Raw genomic sequence first — 22,318 nt, 5'->3', positions numbered from 1 at the left:
AGCCAAAAGCAAACAGACATCAATGAGCAATTCGAAAAAACATAATACAACTTTAGCCAAAAAAAGAAACTCCAGCTAAAACAGACCGCAACCGGGCCCACAAAAAAGGTTCCGAGCAAAAAGCAACTGTTACAGCACCAGCACTGCACTCGATACGGTGGGATGAAAAGCTTATAAAGAGTTTCAGAATTTCCAAGAATTAAACGGTAGAAATTAGTCAAGGTTCGGGATTTTTCTAGAATTTTTTAGAACTGCTGCCGATACAAACGGTTATTCCACACGCTTTTTTGATTCAATATTTCATTCTTTACGATTAATTCCTTGAAAGTAGTTTCTTTAGTTTAATAAGTTCTTCAAATTTCCATAAATACTTCCTTACTATAATTTTTCTGATTTATTTACATTTTGAACTTCATAATTTTATCTTTGTGAAAATAAGGAAACTACGAAGTGGTGCAAAATTTTTTTTTTTTTTGACTTAATGACCAAGATAAAAAAATCATTTAAGACGTAGACTTTCAGAGACCATTAGGCAGTTTAAATATATTTTTCAAATACCATCTAGGCTTGAAAACATATAATATTTTTGGCTTAATAAAATAGTGTGATTTATGTTATGTTTTAGAACATTTTGTAGAACAAAAACAGAGAACTAATAAAGAATATAGATAATGTTGACAGCTAAGGCCTTTGTTTTCATTTCAGTTTTTTTTTGTTTTTTTTTTTAAGATTTTTTAATTTACTGTGTAATGCCCAGGGGATTTTCCGACCAATTTATGAGCAGCACCCACTGTATTTTCAGACCGCGGCTGCATTTAGTGGCCATGTCTCTAACTGTAATGGACATGGACTGTCGCGGACCATGGCGCACTTGTCGCGAAACAGGTTTAATCTCGCATTTTGCTCGTTCTGTTTTTGTTTTGCTGCAGCCAATATATATATATATACATATGAGTATTTATTAATGGCCCATGCATTTTTCCATATTTTCCTGCTGACCTCCGGCAATCTGCAGGGGCAAAACGGAATCACCTTGCCGTTCTAATTTGCCAACTGCCACCGCGAGTTGCAGTAAGTGGAGCGTGGCTAATGCGGGGATTAAAAAAGGCCAGGGGTCGAGCTCATTAGCTGGGATCACCAGAGATCGGAGGAGCTGGCCCGAGGGACCACGCCCCCACATGCACAATATGTACATACTTATGTATGCATATTGTTCGCCCCAAGGGAGTCTACCAGTAGAACTTTTCCCGCCGCATTGTTGGCAGCTTGTTTAACATTTAAAAATAAACTTATTACAAATATCGTGTAAGCGCAGAGACAAAAACACAAATAGCCAACAACGAAACTGTGTGAACATTTAGCTCGAGTGCAAATTGAAAAGTTGTTTGTCCGGCCGCAGAGTTGACCATAACCATAACCATAATACGGTGGCAATCCGCACCGAATGATGGTTACTAGAGATGCCACCACATCGGACTTTCTGTGCTGCCAACTGACAACTAGCCACTGATCAGCAAAGCGGATCGAAGATCGAACCCAGTTGGTAACCGGACGCTGCAGCGGTGCATCGCCAGCTAATTGCATTTGAAATGGATGCTAACGGAGCCGCTAATGTGCCGCCAATGGAGCATTAAGCTGTTAGTTAGTCGCCACTTGTGGGTCTTCGTTATGCAACCAGTGGTGCAGTGATTTTTTCGGTTTCTGTTTGTTTGTTGTTTGTAACTACTGCCGGCAAAGCTCCTAATGACTCACCACAATCAGCGAGGTATGCGAAATGGTAGCAATGCGGGGAATGGCTTACTTAACCCAAACTTTGACTTTTTAGAATATTCATCTCTGTTAGTCCAGTATTCCGAGTGCATACTGTTTGTGCTCCAGACGGCTCTATTCTGGGGAACGGCACAAGTACTTTGCTCTAATTAGTAAATGCAGGGTAGCTTGTCGTGTACAGCCGTGAACAATTTAATGGGCATTTTTGCATTAGGTTCGGGCACTTTTACATACAGACTCCTACTCGATGACTCATGGGCGCGTCTAGAAATTCCAAGCGAAATCGGTCACTGTATCACTTCCCCCTGATCTCTTCCATCTGCAATCTCCATTAGCAAACATAAGTACCCCTATAGAGTTAACTTCAAACCGCCCACGAGTCTTTAAAGGCGGCACCTTAAAAGTGCACAATATAAGGCAAATAGAGTCGTATGAAAGCCTTGAGCTTGACAAAAGAATAAGCAAATTGCAATCAAGGAGGGGGCAGACTGTATCTTTGTGGGAAGTGCAGCTAAACACTCCCTGTTCCACTTGATCCCACTTGAAATGAGATGGTACTTAACTTAATGGGCATGAAATAGCATAATAAAATAATCTATAAAAAGCCATGTGAACAGTAGAAAATATGCTATTACTTCAGCTGGATAGGAAACTCAATTTGCTCTTACGAATGCATAGCTACCCTGTACTTTGGCAACCGGTGCTCTCGAACAGTTATAGCGGTTAGTGTGCCAAAGGCGCATTATCTAACCCGAAAACCTAATTGTCTCAATAGCGCCGTTTTCAACTGATCACACACACTTTCCACAGCTGCCACTTGCGTTTTCCTTAGCCTTTTCATAACCACACACGCAAGTCTCCCATCGCTATCCCCAATCCAAAGCTATATCCCCCGATCCGATCCGATCCGTACACTCCATATTGCCTGACCGCAAACTGCAAATTTGCCTTAATGACTGCGTCGGCACGTTAACTGTCATTTTCAATCAAATCGCTCTGTATATAGAGGTATATCCGTTGGTTGCCCCCTCCTAACGCGATTTTAAGTGCAGCCCATTAGTTTTCAGCGCTTTTTAAAAGTCTTGCACAAACGGAGATGCGGATTGAATGTTACCAATTATCCAAATGTGCAGCCTGGGGGAAAAATGTCGATGAAATGCTCCCAAGTAGGAGGCCATGGCTTGAAGTTTGCCGAATGTATTAGCCAATCTCGGTCGATGTGAAGTATCGTAAAAACCCGAAACCCGACCGAAAATAGCTGACAAATATTTGCGCACTTTGGCACATAGCAGGGATTTGTAGATTCTGCCTGGGTTCCGAGAACCAGACGTGTAAAAATCCGCCTGGCAAAAATGATTATAGTGAGTGGGCCAACAACAATGGGGCATTCTTACGTACGTGAGTTCGCAGAGCCATAAGTATATTACTGGGTTCAGGGTTAATTATTCTATTGCACGCTCGGACTCAGCCTCAAAATCAAAATCAGACTCAAGCTCGGCTTAAAACTCGGAACCGAATGCTGTGCCCGGGTGTATAACTAAATTATGCATTATTTGTATTATTAAATTTGTCGGTAGTTATACAAACAGCATGCACACACCGCCAAAAGCTTTAGTTACTTAATATTTATTCTACATAATTATTTCATTACCCGCAAAAGGAAGTTGACGACATCTGATGTCGATTTTGTCATGCGTGGCTTGGATTTTAAAAACTTTTGAAGACGACTTCACCTTCATGGTTGACAAAATGCTCGAACTGTTCAGCGAGACTAAGCAAATTTGCTTCTAATTTTTAATGAGTTCATGAGCTTAATATCTATATTTTTCCCAAGAATTATGATGTGAATTTCTTAAGGCATTATGTGATGTTTTGCACTTAATTTCTTAATAGTTTGGACGTTAGTTGATAGATGTACTTTCTAACCAGCTTATCTTCAAACTGGTTAAGATGACCTTTGTAAGTGTTTTGTTACACGATATAATTAGCTAACAGTTATATGATTCTATCCACTTAAATTATGGATGAGATGCGGCATTCCTGAAATACATTGATACTTCCTTGGCGCCGCTCAATCAGCATATTGTACAAATAGCGTGGGAAAGACCTTAAAGTTTAACTACAGCAATTTAATATTCTTAGAAAATATCAGAAAATATTGTTAATCAAATAAATATATAACGCTTCTTGAGATTAAATACTGCATTAATATATTAAATCCACTTCCCTGCTACCACGATATTAAGAAGTGATTCATCTAAGCTCCTCTTCGGTTGCACTCGAGTTGAGTGATTGCAACAGAAACTGGCAATCAAATTTGCATTTACTTTGCCCGCGATGTTTTGTTTTACGGGTTGTTTATGCGAGCCGCAGATCGCTCCTGGCTGATAAAATCGTCGGATTGATAAACATTTTTAACTGGCCGTGTCGTGTCTTTGCTCGTCCACGATTTCCCAACGCCAATTTGCATGTTTAATCAGCTGTGGCCAAGTTTAACCCATTGTTCGCCACAATCCTATAGAAAAATGGCAAGAACAAAGAAGCAGCATCGCACGATCGGTTGTGTGGGCGTTTTTGTTGAGATGGGGAATTCTATCTATCTATCTGTCCATTCTATAACGATCAGAAATTCTTTCGTACGCCGAGATCAAATCCCCTTTGATTTCGCGACTGCGCACTTTATCAATCATCGAAGGAATCAAACAAGCAAACCGAGAAACACTCCAAAACCCATCCAATTGTAAGCCACTCCACAAAAAACGTTGATTGAATTCGAGAGCGAACATGACAAATACAAAATATGATTCTAAGCTGATTTTTTGGCAATTAAAAATGAGGGTACACTCATGAGCTAGTAAAAAATGGGTAAGAATGGGTATTACTCGTTTTTAAATATTGCCACATAAAAAGATTTTATTTTCTGGGGCTACAAAAAAAGCCCGGCAAAATACATTAACATTAATGTAGCGTTTTTATTAATGAGTATCTTTAGGTCTAAACACCTTTATGTCGTTATCTCACTTCTTTGTAAGCGTACTGCGCGCTTTGGCAGTTAAGTTTAGAACGCTGATGTTATAACAAATTAACAAAAAAATATTTAATCATATAAAAACCAGCGCGAACGAGCGAGTCAATGGCATTTCTTATAATTAAACTGGGAGCGAACTTAATGAGCAAAGCTACGCGGCAGGTACAAAAAATCTTTTCGACTTATAGCCAAATTACTAAAAACATATAATTTAAAAAAAGGCTATCACGGCTCTGTTCTTTGTGGCCACCACCATGATCATCATGCAAATCTCTTTCTTTTCGGCTTTTCTTACATGACATCCTGCTTGGCTCAATTAATCATGGGAACTGCCGATGGCCAAGAAAGAAGCTTATGATTATTTCTTTTTGGCCAACGAGCGTTGAACTTTCGCCCATCTGCTTTGGCCGTCTACTAGAAAGGTTCACCAAAATAGAAATGCTATGTGTAGCTTTGTCTCGTTCGCCACAATATACAATATAATTCATCAGCATAACAAAGAATCAAAACTTATGTGAGGGTCAAAATGTGGACTCATCATCCGGCCCTTAAAGTCTTGAGCATATTTTTTTTTAAACCCAACATTACGCAAAGCAATGCCGCACCCAGGCATGAAGGCTTCTTGTAGTTGATCGAGTTGAATGGCAGTTTATGCCGCATACCAAATCGAGTGAAATTGTCAACGTAATTTTGCGCAAGACTCGCCAAAAAGGCCTCCGAACACATTTTTAATTGATTCCTCGCCAGGCAATGACACACATTGCCATAAAAATTCATAGTTGCTTATAGTTTAATGGCTAACGAAACTGACAAGTCCCGCGTACAACAGGGCGTATGCGTGATGTGGCTTTGCCTTTAGCTTTGGGCTTTGTGGATTTTTATTGATCGGTGAGCCAGGCCGAGCTGAGCTCGGCGACCTCAGTTATCACTCTTACTTACCGCGAATTATAATTGATGTTTGCCCATGCGATGGCCAAGTCACATAGCTTATTTTTTAACGAGTTTCTGGGGGCTACAATGTGGGGAGGGACCTTAGAGCGGCCTAGTGTCCTAAGTGTCATAATTTGTTGGTTAAGCTGCTTCTAGACTGCCAAACTTATGGCATTTGACAGTGGAAATGATTTTGATACCTTATTGGTTTGCACAGAGTTAAGAAACAAATTAATGAGTCTGCTTCGTTGTTTGTGTATTATAGTTTATGTCTGACTTACATTTGGTCTTAGCTAATAAGGTTTTTTCTGACCAAAAGATAATACACTTAGGCGGACTATAATGGCCAATTGACCAATTATGAATTTCATTGTTCAGTTTGCCCTAAATAAAAGCCCAAGCATTATACACAAACGCACTGTACACTTGGCTCAAATCCGTTTAGTTCCCCCTTTTAAGTGCATTTTCTCTCCCAATGATTTTCTTACTGACTATTTGTGTACCAATCACCAACATTTCACTAATGCACTCCGATCTCTCTTCCGACATTTGCAGCAAAAGGCAGGCGTACGATTTCCCAAAGCCGCAGCACAGATAAGTCGACAGCACGACTTGAATTATTGCACGCAACAGCAGCAGCAACATCAACTTGGGGCAGAGAAAGAGGAGCCACAGTAAGACGCAGCTTCATTCTACAAAACAATTGTGGAAAAGTGGAAAATCCGCGTGTGTGTGTATATGTGTGTGTGTCGGTCTGTGCGAAAACGAACAATAGAAAACCAGATAGAAAATCAGCAGAGAAAACAATCAGCCAAAGCAGCACAGCCAGAGCAGCAACTATAATTTTAGTACTTTTGTTTATACTTTTTTTTCGCTATTTGGTGTATGCTTCGGTTACGATGTCGTTGATGAAAATCCATCGAGGCAATGAATCATTTTGCAGTTGCTGGTTACTGTTGCTGTTGCTGGTGGCATTGTTGTTGGCTGAGGCGGTAGTGGCAGCGGCAGCGGCAACATTGAGCGAAACGCAGACGAATGCAACTAATGGTGCAATTAGAGAGCCGCCTGTGCAACTGCAACTGCAACAGCAGCAACTTCAACTTCAACTGCAGTTGAATGCGACCGCCGGCGACGGCGAAAGCCGAAATTCAGCGGAAATTTTCAGTCCCGGCGATGTGGGTAAGTTTTCTAGCCAGTAATATACACATACGAACACTCGAACACTCACACTCACATTCGGGCAACAAAAAAATTGCCAACTAGCCAAAATAAATCTATGCCAATTATTGACCAACTGCCAGCAGACGAAGCAACAATCGCCGTAGACGCTGCAACATTCGAGTGGAAACTGGCTAAAAGCTGAAAAACAATTGGCCCGGCCAACGAATGTGGCCGAAGAAGCGAAGAAGGCTCTAACTGCAGGCCACTTTTGCTCTGGCATTGGCCAATCTTTTGCATTTTGAAAGCCAGAAGTGCTTGTCAACCAAACATGATGTTGTTATGGGAAGGAATGGTTTTTTTGGGACATTTTGTTTGCATAAAGTTGTTTGGATGGATAATATATATATGTATTGTGCATATAATTTCAGTAATGAGGGTTTTAAGAAAGTTTTTTTTGATATTTTTTCAAAAGATTTCAGTATAAAAACATCATAGTAATCGATGGTACATTGGCAAACTACATTCAATCCACTGTCTTCCTGAATGAATTTATTAATAAACAAATTATGAGGATATCGTTATTTTGTGTTATCTAAATTAATAATCAATCACTTTTATAAATATTAGTAAGTACTTAAGATCAATTAACAACTTTTAGAAGGGTCCCGGCCAGAAGTGTGACCCTTTGGTCTCCACTCGAGTTTATTGATTTAAGATGCCACCGCAAAGATAGCCCACAAATTGTGGGGCCCTATTGAGTTGCAACCGTCGAAGATATAATATGAAACGGTTCTGCAAGGGCAAATGTCGAGGTGAAGATAGCTGTAGCCTTTCATAAATGCTTTTTAAAAAGGCTGCAAGTGATCGGCGGCCAATGGATTGATTAGACCGGCTCTTTTGCCCATGGCTGCCCCTCGGACACTCATAAATGTAAACAGTAATTGTTATTTCAATTAAGTGTTTTCATAAACAATTAAGTTTGGACTTGGTTGTGTTTCTCGAATTCTTCGCAGCGTGGGTGTCTGAAATCGAAATGGAAATTGTGTTGCGCATTTAAATGTGAATTCAATGGGCGACATAAGTGTGTTTTTTTATTGGAACAAAGTGTTAGGCCTAGAGTTCCGAGATTCCGAAGCGAAAAAAATTAAAAACACTCAAGCAAAAATGTTGTCCGCATCTTTATTCATGAACTCTTTGTTTGGCCTAAGACAACTCCGATTTTTTATTGCGGCCCAGAGCTAACTAAACAAATGTTAATGCATTTTGATTATGCTTAATTTATGCCCGATGAATGGGCATAATTTGGGGGTTTATTTTTTGGTTTTTTCCTTTTGACCACTCGCTTACGAAATGCAATTTTTCGGAGTTGAACTGGCCAGTTGTAGGTGTCGTCTGCTGGCCACTTGAACACTCGAGATACTTGGCCAAAAATATCAATATTGGTGTGGCTCTGGCTCGGTTTAAAAAAATTTGTTGTGTGCTCATTACGTTTACCTGTTTCATTTTGCCTTTATTTGATTTTTTTTTGGCGCTCTGAGACCTCATGTGCGTTCATTGCGTAATACCACTCGTTTAGCAGGCGTAGTGAAGCTTCAAGTTTTGATGAAGAGGAGCCCAAAGAGCAAATCTGAAAAGTCAACAGAGAGCCAGCCAACCAGTCAGCCAGCCAAGTGCATTCGGGCCAGGTCTGCATATGCAGTTGGGGGATCCAAACTGGGTCTAAACCCGGGCGTATACGCAATATGAGGGCGTGCATCAATGTGGGAACGAATAAAATGGGAAAAAATGGGAAAACTACCGAGAGAAAGAGGCAGTGGAATAATCATTGTTTGCCGGAGGTAAAAGCCACTGCAACTGCTCAAATATGTATCCCTTTCACGTTACCCACTACCGTATTACGTACTCTGATTCGGGTTTTCAGTTTACCGCCAGCCTCTCTGCTCCCAATATGTTATAACAAATATTCAATCAAAACATTTGCTCTGTTTATTGTTCCATCGGCTCGAAGCTCACATGTGTAAACAGCTTGGGGAGCCACAGATATCGATTCATTTATAATAGATCTTCGTCACGGAACTAATCGATGGAGTGTAGGGTTCAGTTGAGCCGGATGGCAAGGCCAAGAATTATTTACATATTTGTTTTAAATTATGTAAGGTTTTCTGCGGGGAAAACGTTGAATAAATATCAACAAGGCAGAGAACTGAAATAACAAATATTATAAAATGTGGAGTGAGAATTAACTTGTAATTTGTTTTAGTTTTGAAACAAATTGCTATACTAGCTATAAGCGAATAATTTGATTGGTTTTATAATCATAGATTGGCCGTAGTGAATCCCCTCATATGATTCGGCTAATCTAAGATCCTCAATTTTCGAATTTTGCTTAAATTACTTGTTCATAATAATTGCTAAGCGAAAATGAAATGCAAATATATTCAAATCATGTTATACAATTGCCGAAAAAATATTTAAATTGTTAAGCAAAGTATTTACTTTTTTGTTTCCTGGATATTTACATTAATTTCGCATGGTTTTTGCCTTTCAATTGAATTTAATTTGAAGACCCAAATTCGTATTCGGAGTTGGTAACTTTGTGGTTGGTGGTTACTTTTTTTTTTTAAGGTCGGCTAGGAAAAGGAAATAAAACGCGCAATTTGTGTTTCGGTGGCCAAGGCGAATTTCAATTTAGTGTGTTTTTGCCTTATTTTTTATATAAAGTGTTTATAATTTCTTTTTCATTAGCTTTCGTTGCGAAAAATGTGGCCAGCATGGTAGTTTGTTGAACCTTCCCCTCGTCTCAGGTCCATAATTTTGTTAATTTCCTTGGCTTTTGTCTTTCGCTTTCTTGTGTATTTTGTTTTAGTTTTTTTACGTATCGTGTGCGTGATTAATATAAAACTGGTGGTGACCCAAAACTTTGGGGAAAAGGGTTACGCAACTGCGATGATTTACCGGGGACTTAATTAAAATCCGTGGGACAAAAGAAAGCGGCCAAAAGCTAATGATAGGGGGTGGTGCAAAAGTCGTAGTAGCTTACGTTGCGTAAATACTTGGATGCGACTGATGAACAAAGTGAGGAACATGTGCCACGCCCACCCTACGGCCATTTGCAACGCCTCAATGCACAGCAACGTGGGGTATTGAAAACTTTTGTTGAATTCGCTAAGCCAAACAAAAAAACGGAAGCCATGGTAAAAAATCCTAACAAATCATGAACAACAAAACTTTGTAATTATCCAACGTTGCAGGTCGTATTGTTGTCCATTTAACATATGGGGCTCCCATTTAAAATGGGTAGCTAAAGTGGAAATCGCTCGCTGAGCCGTAATTGCGCAATTAAAAGGTCAGCCCAAGCTTTTTTTTCACTTTGGGTGTCGGCAGTCCGTCAAGGCAGTTCGGGCCACCAAGGGTTAAAGCCCAAAACCAGGAAACCAAGCAGGCCAAAAAGACAAAAAACCATAGCCAAACCAACGCCAAAACGATTCATTTAGCGGCATTTCACGACAACTTCAGCTTCACATTCAGCTCCATTTCCGCATTGACATCCGCGATGCATTTTGGCTTGGATTTCTTCGTTTTGGCCCGGTGCGAGTACCTTTGCCATTTCTCTTGGCTTTCTCACGTCGTCGTCGTCGCTGGCAGCTGCACTTCCTGCATTTGACTGCATTTCGCTGCATTGGCTGCATTGGCACTTTTCAGCACCCACAAGAGTTGGCTGGCAGCGATGGCTCCTTCTTTGGCCAAAATGTCGAACCGGACAACTTTGAACTGGACTCGATGCGGATTTATGAGTCCCCCGGGCCTAAGTGTATATTTGCTCATGCCATATATATATTATTATTATTATTGTATATTACAATATCCTGCTTTCACTAATATTAAAAAAAAAAAATATCTTTTAGAGTATGAGCATATGTGATTTTCAAAGTGGGTTAATCTAAAATAAAAACATACTTTTTAAGATTGCTCTTTTAAATGTTTTTCCAAATGTAGATTTTGTATATTTAAAATCATTATTGTCGAGACCTAATAAGAAATGCATTTATCACGTTTTTTTTTTCTTTGAACTTTAACTTTTTTTCTAATGTTCATATAACAAGTTAGTTGGTGTATTCTTTCCTTGAGGTAACTAAAAATAGCTTTTTCAAATAGGATTTTCAAAGTCCAGCAATGTTGACTACACCCCCGAGAAAACGGAATTCCCCGTTATGGTTAAGGAGCTATGCGGCATTTGCTGCTTATTTCGCGATGCACGCTTCGATTTCACATTAGAAATGCTTTCGATTGGCGATCCCACTAAAAATAAAAATTTGAAAAAACATGTCTTGCATGTCTGCAGCGCAGTGAGTCAAAAAACGAACAGCCAAAAAAATAAAAGAGCCGAAATAAGCAAACACGTTTTAGCCATGAACGTGGGACAGGATGGATAGGGTGCAGCAAATACTGCACGCTGCAAACGAAAGCGAGAAGCTAAAAAAGCTGGGAAAATAACAGAGACAGAGCTGCAGAAAATTGCAACGAAAGCGGAGAAAGTTTTTTTTGTTTCTGCCAAGGCGGCATTTAAAAATTGTATTTATGAACTGACTTTCGTATCGGTGTGAGCAGCTGTGAGTGCCTTTTTGTGGGTTTTGAATGCAGCAAGTTGTGTAAATACAAGCACAAATGCCAGGCAAAAGGCCAAAAAGCAAAAGTGAAGTTAAGTTTCTGTGAATTGATGAAAGTTTTCAGCATTTACGCTTGATTTGCATCTGCTCGGTTTGGATGACTTTCTTTTGCTGGCCAGGAAACAAATGAAATTAGCCAGAAAGCGATGAGTCAAGGTCAGAAAGTGTAAGTCTTTTCTGCTGAACACGTTGGCGTGAACAAATATGGAGCGTACTTACTAACCCATTATAAATTAATAATCTTGAACATCCAGTAACATTTTTGATATATTTAAAAATTTGTCGATTCCTGTGAAATTGTGAATCATGCTAAAATAAAATAACTTATTAAAACGTATCATTTATTTTCTGTACGAATTAAATTGCATTGAATTTCTAAGTCCCCTAAAGGCTTTGTTACTCTAACCTTCGCTGTGCAAATAATTACTTAATTTTAGTTTTATAAATTCCCTTCGAAAATCTATTTCCGTTGAATTCACAGCAATACAATCATAATTCACATTTAAACATATATAACATATATATATATCATATTCGTGGTTCTTAATCTGTTGAAATTTGACTTTAATATTTGTGAAAATCGATATTTCATATTTTAAACGTTTTTTAATTGAACTTAAAAGAATAATTCTTGAATGAGAATATTCGGTCTATGTGTCATGGCAGCGATCGGTTGGAAATTTCCAAATTTTTTTGTCAATTTGGCCAGCGGTAATTTTGCTTTGGCGGCCTGTGCAACGGTGCGTATGATTGACATTTGTGTCATAGCCTCAGTCGCTCATTCGTACTTATGTGATTATGAATTTTCCGCTCATTGAATGGTATTTCATAATTCCGAATGTGACACCATTAAATAAGTTTAGACAATCGAATCAAACACAGCTGTCAGCACGATCAACTGCATTGCGTGAGCGATTGAGTTTCGTAGTATCTGTGTGCTTGCGAAGTTTATTTTCTGGGGTGTCGGTGTACTTGTTCGTTTGTCAATTAGCAATGAATAAAAAACGAATAACAAACTGCAAAGTCAGCTGTCTGTCAGCCGCTCTGCCCACTCGTGTCCGTAATTCATATTTAATTAAAAGTTCTAAACAAAAGTCAAGACATGCGATTCATTCAAGCGCTAATATACAACCCGCAGTCAACTGCCTATCTATGGTTTAGTTTGGCGTTTTATAATTCAATTGTACTTCGTACACTGCAAGAATCATCAAGGGATTGTAGTAGAAGATAAAACTATAACTAATTTTAAGTACTTGTGTTAAAAAATATAGATATTGTAGTGATCTGGAGTGGTAATTGATTGAAAGTAATATTTCTGGGATTAGTTTCTACTTTTAGATTACCTTACGTAGTATATATTTTCCGCAAGTGTAGCTATATATTTATTGTGGCTTTGGTTGGGGTGGCATCTGTGCAATTATCGGGCGGGGAAGAGTGGAATTAGCCTTGATGGGCATTGTGTGGCTGGCGGAGTAGACTCATTAGCTGCCAAATAAACTTGGCTTTTATCGACCAGAATCGCCCGTCGAACCGGGCGGGGTCTTCTCCATTGTAGTTTTTGTTTTTGTTTTTGTTGGAGCCAGATGGGGCCAGAGTTCGATGGCGAATTTCGCAAAAATGTAGAAGCTAATGGTGGCATTAGTCACGCCGCCGCATCCGTTTGATGGCCGCTTTGTTCTCAGCTGGCTGAAGATTAATCACCTGCCAAAATGCTGCACAATTTTCGGGCATTATGTAAGCAGCTCGCCGAAAGTTAGGTAAACAGACAGCTTAGAATTCCCAAACCGATTACGCAGTTAATTTCTGTTCCGTCGCATTACCAATTTGCCAATTGTCGGACACACAACAAATATAAAAAAAAAGGGGAGAACCGTTTCTGATGCCCGACTTGGGTTAGTTGGCCATTGGTTTTGGCCCGATTCGCTCAACTTGGCTCGCAGCCGCAGTCGAAAAGATCGTGTATATGACCAAAATCAAATTAAAATTCCACAACGCATGCCAAGTGGCGGCGGCGTCGATGGCCACGACGGCAACGGCAGCATAGCTAATGCCAAGAAGTCGCACAGGCCAACCGATAAGTATTGGCCAGGCTAAGGCCTGGAGTTCCCCCAATACAATGCAGAAGGCAAGAAGGGCGGAGTCAACATGACATGTGGATACTCTTTCCTAGGTAGCGCTCTGTCTTGTTTTTATTTATTTTTGCTAAGGAAATAAGATTGTTTTACACGTCACTCACTACTTTTAGTGCTTTAATTATTTACATTTCTGTCATTGCTTTCTTATACTTTTCTTATCAAGAAATTGTCACATAGAATTTAGTTATAGCTCGATCAATATCGATCGTAGGCAATCCAGTGTCCTTTAAGCAGATAATTTCCCTCCGGAAAGGGAAGTACTTGGGTTACCTTATTATTTACACTATGATATGGCAACTTATCCAGTACAATATCATGCTGAAATAAACATAATATGAATATTACTTTATAAACTTCAGGTATACCTACGTTATAGGGACAAGGGTGGTTTATATTGGAATACTCTTTGAAAAAACTGTAAAAATAGTCTGCTACCGGATTTCAAAAAGCAATATTCAAATAAGGCAAAGTCCTTATCCAGGGAATCGCACTGTATGTTTGTAAATTCCACTAGGCAATCAACCTGAAATTAACTTTTTAAATAAGGCTTTTAGTAATAACAAATTGTTACCTCTATGAAATAATATGTAAAAAACATCAGAAGAACAACCGAAAAATTCAGCTTGAATGCCATTACAACCTTTCGGTGCAAAGATTATACTGACTAATAAACTTGAACTCCACTTTCTCTATAAACATATATTTATGTATCCATTAAAAACGTTTCATCATAATTAAGAGTGTAAATACTATACAAAATCGATTTGCTCTTATCGTGGAAAATAGTGTCATCATATTTTAGTGTTATTAGTTTCATTATCAAAACGTTTTAATGGTTATGTTTTAATTATGCAGAGAAAATATTATGGATAGGACTTTTAACATATTTTAGGAACCACAAAAAAGACTTTGTCAAAAGACCCGATTACAATTGATAAGCTAAATAAATGGATTAATATACTAGAAAATCAATCCTTGTTGAAAATTCTAGATAAATAACTATTTCCTTTTTTCGATTGTTTATTTTTTTGTCCAGTTTGGATGTGCTCCAAGCTAGGCACCCAGTTGAAATACCTTTCGGTAGCATACAGACCAACAGATAGGCGCAGCCGATCCGATCCGTCTGTGACTGTGGCCAAAATGGCAGCGGACGGCTGCTTGGCGTTTCATTGAAGGCATTGCAGAGACGTGACGAGACGCCCAAATGGGTTGCGCAGTGTTGAACAATCCGGCAGAATAGGCGACAAACGAAGAGTGGAAAACGCGGAGCGGCGAGTAAACGAGAAACGACTTGGCCAAAACAAAGACAAATTGTTAGGCTAACAAGATAGGGGGAGGTGGAAGTGGAGTGCAGTGGATGTGGCTAGGGGGCCGAAGTGGCCGAAATGCGACAGCCGGCCGTGGAAGCGGCATTTGCAACTTGTTCTAGCCGCCTGGCCGCGCTCGAGACGGCTGAAACTGAAATGCAACCTTGGCCTAAACTGCCAGCCAATGAACTAAATGTTTGTGAAAAGCAGCAGTGTTTGTTTGCGTTTGCCTGGCATTGTTTTGCTTACCATTTTGGCAACGCGAAAATTAAACAATTGTGCAAGCAGCCGCTTGTAATTGTTTTGCCCGATGCCGCGGGTCAAAGCAACAGCATGGATTTAGGCCCATTGCTCAATTCGGGCTTTAATGACCAGCTGCCTGGCCAGAGGCACATAGAACATAGAAACCTCGGGGCCATTAGTTAATTAACTAGTTAGAGCAAACTGCAGTATAATATCATAGATATTCGGTGAACCAGTTGGGCAAGGAGCGTTTTGGCCAACTGATTAATGGCCCAAAGAGCAGCCTCGTTTCTCGAGATGATCATGTTGCCGCCAATGGCAAAAGATGCTGTATGTCTGTTAATACCGCAGATGATGATGGCGATGATGATTGTGGCCGAGTCGGCCTTACCCTAGGCAAAGTTCGCATTCCAAACGGGTTTCGTGCTCGCTGCCTTAGTCGCATTTAATTTCCATTTCGAGATTTGTTTTTCCAATATTTGTCACGATCTGGCGTCAAGAATGCCAGGCAGCCTACACTGCAATAAAAATTGATAAGGAAACGGGGTCGATTGTAGCACGCATCTTCAATGAAAAGATGGATTTCTCTTTAAGTCTTTAAAATAGTTATTTTTGTAATTTCAAGAATTCATTATTTCAAATAAAGGGTAGTTGTTTGCTTTTAAGCTTGCACATAATTAAAATTTTCTTTAGTAATTTACATTTAATTGTTATTTTCCTATACTTATATCAAGTTAATCTGAAGTTCGTGGGTACTATTATTATTACTATTGTTGTTTGTCGTTGGATAAAAATCTTGCCCATCCAAAGTATTTATATAATCTACACAATCATTTTGTGACGTGTAAGCTATAAAGCCACTTTGAAAATATGCCAGCCAATCTAAGTAAATATTTTTCCATTCCTCTGCTTACAGATGTTGTTGGTGATAAACCCACTACTTATAGGCCCTCGGGTGCCAATCGACCCTCGATTGCACCACTGAATTCAGCTCAGGATCGCGAGCGGAGGCTGATGAATGTGTTGGCTGCTCGTCGAACCGCTCTGCATCGAGGTGGCTTCCGCACCAGGATAGGCACCACCGGACGGAGTGCCATTTCACCGTCCGCGGCGGTGGAGAGCACCTCCAAGGCGCCCAGTGATCCCAGATCGGTGTGCATCCGGAATTGCACCAAGAACTTTACCCGCCGCACCACCGCCAGTTGCATGCGGCAATGTGCCAACTTCACCCGCATGGCCATGCCCTCGAATGGCAATAGTTCGGTGGTGCTTAAGGGTTCGGCCTCTTTAAAGGCAGCTGCTCCTGCAGGAGATCGGGATACCAACGAGATCCTCTTTAGCGACGAGTCCTCACACGGACTCTTTGTGGTGGCCAAAGAGCAAAATGACACCCTAAACCACATTGCAGATGGCACCAAGCCAGCAGTGACGGGCAAGGGAATACCCAGCAAAACCAACTCAATGGAGGATGATGTTGATGATGAGGAAGATGAGCTGAAGCCATATGTCTATTTTGGAGCCAAGTTGCCACCCATACGCCCGGGTGGTTTGACAATTAAAGCGGCGGAGGGCGACGACGACCATCCTCGCGTGCTGGAGGTTTCAGTGGCTCAGAGCACCACCCCCACGATAACTACAACAAGCACCACTCCTGCGCCGGTCAGCTCCACCAGACCCACTGCCTCGACTCGAAGGCCATTGACGCCTGTGGAGCGAAGTCGCAGTAAATACAAGTACCATATGAGGGAAAGGGGACTGGTGGCGGCAGCTGCACCACCACCAGCAGCTCCACCTGCACCACCGGTGAGTCGGACCAGGTATGTGGGTTCGGGAAGACCCACGGCTGGACTAGCAGATTCGATTCAGGATCTCAAACAAACCGAATCGGAAGAGGCAAAGCCCGTGGTGCGTAGGGTGGTGCAAAAAGTATCGCCGTCATCCTCAACACCACTGATCATCACCGTACTAAGTGCCGAGGAGGAAACCACAGTGGGCCAGACGGAAGCTCTTCCTACCGAGGAATCAACCACAACGACAAGCACAACCACAACAACAGAGAAACCTACCACAACCACAACAACACCAGTGCCTAGCACCACGAAAAGAACAACCACAACTGCACCACTATCAACAACAAGTACACCAACCACCACAACGAGTAGCACCGCCCCCAGCACCACCACAACGAGCAGTACATCAACTACTGTCATTCCCACCACAACGAAAGCGAATTCCATAATTGAAAAGGACAAGGAACTCATCAGAGCCTTGGGACCCGCTTTAACCCGAGAGATAAACATCGATGACGCGAATAACTTGATTGTATTCTGCAATAACACCTCCGATTGCGGGGTGACACCACGAACCCACACTCAACCATCTCACACCACAGATTCCAGTCCAAAGATCCTTCGCACAACTGTCTTGACCTCCATAAGATCCACTGTACACCCGCGACCCACCAGTACCAGTACCACTACGAGTACCACAACCACTGCACCGCCGGCGGTGACTGCACCTTCCAATGAGGTCTACATCGGCATTGTGGAGTCATCTTCATCAGCATCTCCGGCGGACATTAGTTCCACGGTGATTGCAAATGAAAGAGATCTGAATATGGAGATGCGACGAATGAATCTGGTCACATTAGTGCTGGTAGCAGTTGGAGTGATTCCACTAGCTGCCATCATCCTCTATCTAGTGCGCAATTTTGTGATTCGACGACGGGCGAAGCAGAGTGAGGTATTTGATGTGTGCATCACGGATCAGCAGCCCATAAGTCCGGTGAAGAAGGTGGACTCCAAGTACCAAGTCGATGATGATGAAGATGAGGTGGATCACCCGCACCACCAGCACATGCAGCACCATCAGAACCATCAGAACCATCAGCACCACCAGGCCATTCCCATGTCACAGGCATCTCAGCGGGATGCGAACCACAATAGATACGGCAACAACGATGATAAGACATCTCTGGCCAGCGAATTCCAGGATTTTGAGCGGAGCAATATCAGGCTAAAGAGCCTCCTGGGCGAGGGAAACTTTGGCCAGGTGTGGAAGGCCGAGGCCGACGATCTGAGTGGTCATTTCGGAGCCACTAGAATTGTGGCTGTTAAGACTATCAGAGCTTGCAGTGCACAGGTTAGCCTCAAGGACGAGGCCAATATCATGCGCAAGCTGGGATCCCATCAGAATGTGGTTACCCTACTGGGTGCCTGTGTGCAAAGTGGTGAGTACTAATGGAAATTTCTTGCTGGGATTTATTCTTAAAATACTTTTAATATTCGTCTAGAACCGCACATGCTTATTATGGAGTACGCCATGAGGGGTCGTCTTCTGTCCCTTCTGAGAGCAGCTAGAAGTGCCACAAACATATTGCCAGCCTCAGTTCCAGGTGGTCGCAGTTTGGCGCCCTTATCGCCACGAACCTTGGCAGGATTTGCCCTGGACATAGCCTGTGGTATGGAGTACATAGCAGGGAGAAGGGTGAGCAAATTATTGATATAATCTCTTAAACATATATTTATTAACATTTAACCAACATAGATTGTTCATCGAGATCTGGCCGCTCGTAATGTGCTCCTCGATCATAACGGCATGTGCAAGATCTGTGACTTTGGCATGTCCATCGATCTGGACGCCGAGCGATTGCGCAAGGAGCAGGAGAAGAATGCGGCGAATGATCTGATGCGACACAATGCGCACAAGTTCAAGTTCGACTTCGGGAGCAGATACATCCTGCAGCACTGGCAGCACACTTTTGGCCAGGGTCAGGGCCAAGGTAACTGCTCCAAGGATCATCCGCACGGGGAGAAGAAGTCGCATCATGGTCACGACACCATTGGCAAGCGGCACGCCCTGCCCATCAGATGGATGGCGCCGGAGAGCCTGCAGTACCACATGTTCACCACCGAAACGGACATCTGGGCCTTTGGCATAGTCCTCTGGGAGATCGCCACTCTGGGTAGGTTTTTCAATCCGTGAATGAGATGGGATAAAGAAAAATGTCCACTTCTATATTTCCGCCGGGTTTCTATTAACCAACATATATTTAACCAATACTTGATAGTTGAGTCAACAATTCTGCAGCAATAAGTCTTCCCCTGTGTAGATTTTTTATCTCGATCTAAATGGTTTTATTTAGACAGCAATAACGTTTACATTGATCTATTCAAATTTAAACTATTAAACATCCGCTTGATCAGCCTGACATTTAATCAGCCATCAATTCAAATTTAAATGGCAAAAGTATATTATGATAGCATTATTCTTTAAGAGAACCCGATTTTGTCTATGAAGTGCAGTTAATTAAAGTATCGATTTACGATTTTTTAATGAGCATATTCTATTAGAAGTTGTTCTTACCTATTTTAAAAGCACATTTATATTTTTATGATTATTACACAATGATAATTTTAAGTGTGCTTTGTTTTATGCGTGCAATTAAAAAAGAGACTTAAGCTCCGACACGTATCAATAAACTTACTGACTGGGAATTATCAGTTGCTTTAGGGCTAAGTTAACACATTTAAAAATAACTATAACGTAAATATAGTTACGAAACTGTATTTGGATTATTAAAGCAATATATACCCTACAAACTTTTTGTTTACCTATTTTCAGGATCAACACCGTACTCGCAGTTGACGGGACGCGAGGTCATCCGCCGGGTGCCCCAGGGTCTGAGGCCTGATCTGCCCAAGGAGAGCCGGCACGAGTTCTACAACCTGATGTCCCGCTGCTGGCACAAGGAGCCGCACATGCGACCCTCGTTCGCCCAGTCGAGAATGGAGATCACAAGGTCACTGCACAAGTGGGTGGACGACGACTCAGCGGCCTCGGATTACATGGACGTTAGCGGGTTCAGCGAGGATCTCGAGCACGGAGTGGTGTACTTCAACCACCGGATCTCGGAGTTCGAGTGCGAAATATGACGCTGACTGAGCCACCCCCTTCCCGGTCCAGGAGCCACCAACTAACTGTGCATCTCAACCACTCCATCCATAACTCATCCACCGCCCACACATCTCTATTTGCCTACTTGTAGATCTTTCGAAATTCTCCTTACTTGCGACGTGCTTGTCGAGCAGTATTATTTGTATTTTATTGTTAATTTTCCATTTCGAATGCCCCGGGATTTTCTTTCATTGTAAATATTTATTTGTTGAGACAACAAAATACGTTCTAGGCCTTACGATTAATGAATGGCGCTACCTATGCCTAGTTTAAAGTTCGTCACTTAGTTCTTCTAGTCTGTATCTAAAATCCCATCTTCGAGTTGAGCTATTTCCCCTGGATGTAGCCAAGAATTGACTGCACAAAAGGAAACTTTGAAACCCCGTCCGTTGTGAAAATAAATCGTTGATTTCGGCGTGCAGCGCATAGGATCTATGTAATTGTATTGAAATCTAGCTATAGAATTGTACAAATAAATTAATTAATGACGAAATATAATTATGATTATTAAACCAGTTGAAGGCTTTTTTATTTTATATAAGCTTAAATGGAATTTTAATGATTATGCTGTATTAACTTTTATGTAAGATTGGATATCTGTTAAGCTTACATGGTGAAACCAGACGGTAAGCTTTTCTGTTAAAGCCTGTTATCATGTTAACTTTTATTTAAGCTTTCAGCTTTTTCGTTAGGTCTGGCTTCTCTTTATAAGTTCCAAGGAACTGGTTCAAAATAACTGAGCGCGCAGTTCGAAATGAAAAGATATATCTTAAAAGAATAAGAACACTTAATTTTGTTTTTATCAATATTTTGATATTTTATAATTTATTAAAATATATACAAAGATCTACCATTTGAAATAAAATAAAAAATCGAACCATTTTTTTATGTAAATCATCTGCGGGTACTTTACAAATTTAAAAGTTGTAGAAGACAGATGACTAAATTAAAAACCGGAATTGTTTTGGCCAAAGAGATTTCATCGGACAAGAATAAGAGGCGTATGAATGCATAATTATAACTCATACGGCGTGTTTTTCGAATATTAAACTTAAAAGCGAACTTAAAAGGCAAACCTGATTATTTTCAATGTCAATGTTTTCATGCATTCGATAAATATTCCAAGAGCTAGTGACTAAACAAGATGCAGTCTAAGCAATCCCGTGATGAAATGACCAGACTGCGGGGCTAGGTAATATTTCACTACCGGACCGGAACACAAACATACTAAAATAAAGAAATAAATATAAAAATAAAAATGTAATGTGCAAATTAGCCAAGTGCATCGCCAAGTTTTATGGTCAGCAAGTTGGCCAGCCGGAATGAACGCCGGTAGCGGAAAATCTAGGGAATTGCAACGATATGCGAGCAAAAACCATGGATAACCGAGTGCAACAAAGTTGAGTGAGTGGAGGACACTTTCGGCCATGGTTGCTTGATTGATGACGCTGCAATTAAACACACGGCCAGCGATGCGGTAATGTCGACAAATGGACATTAAGATAAAATGCGTAGAGGCGGGAAAACATTGCGTGCTCGTGAAAATGAAATGAAAATTCAGCTGGTGCCGTTTTGCCGCTGTGGTTACCAATGAAAGTGTGAAGAAAATGCTTTTTAAGTGGTCATTGAAAGTGCCACAGAAGCCGGAGGGAGGATGCACTTGCCACTGCCCTGGAGCAGTTAAGCCGATAGTTTATGGACCCAACCAATGATGAAGAAATAACAATAAACGCAAAAAAGCGAAACGTCAAAATCACGAAAAGTCGTTATTAGACGCAAGTCAAAGTCATTGCACAGTGGAATGCAAAACGATAAAAGGTAATTAACTAGGAATATTTTAAACATAAAAGCAATTCAATCATAGCATATGCATAGTTTACGAACATACAAAAAAATCATTTCAATTTTTAATCTTCCTTTTAGATTTTAATAATTCTAATCTTAATATAATAAAACATGTTTTTGGTTATGAGATAGAAAATATTTTAAATAGTTTACAAGGATGTCAACTTGTGTTTCTATATATCTTTTATTTGCACGACTATATTTTGTCCCACTGTTCGGTGGCTGAAAAATAGGCGGAGGCGCTAACCACCTGCCCAAAGTTGCTACCGAGGGCTT

General features: G+C 40.9%; 1 protein-coding gene and 1 pseudogene across 1 annotated transcript; one reads left to right on the top strand and one right to left on the bottom strand.

Annotated features, from left to right (window-relative positions):
• The first annotated feature begins 4,631 nt into the window (after positions 1 to 4,631).
• Positions 4,632 to 20,712, top strand: LOC6610799. The gene is made up of 6 exons (XM_002035329.2): positions 4,632 to 4,635; positions 6,284 to 6,907; positions 16,158 to 18,470; positions 18,534 to 18,727; positions 18,788 to 19,205; positions 19,865 to 20,712. Exons 1-6 carry the CDS (start codon positions 4,632 to 4,634, stop codon positions 20,173 to 20,175), a joined length of 3,864 nt encoding a protein of 1,287 aa, XP_002035365.2. The 3' UTR covers positions 20,176 to 20,712.
• On the bottom strand, positions 13,850 to 15,546 carry LOC116800962 (annotated as a pseudogene).
• Positions 20,713 to 22,318: the final 1,606 nt, after the last annotated feature.

Source organism: Drosophila sechellia, chromosome 3L, assembly GCF_004382195.2.
Source record: "Drosophila sechellia strain sech25 chromosome 3L, ASM438219v1, whole genome shotgun sequence".
NCBI lineage: Eukaryota > Metazoa > Arthropoda > Insecta > Diptera > Drosophilidae > Drosophila > Drosophila sechellia.
This window is presented reverse-complemented; position numbering and strand designations above follow the sequence as displayed.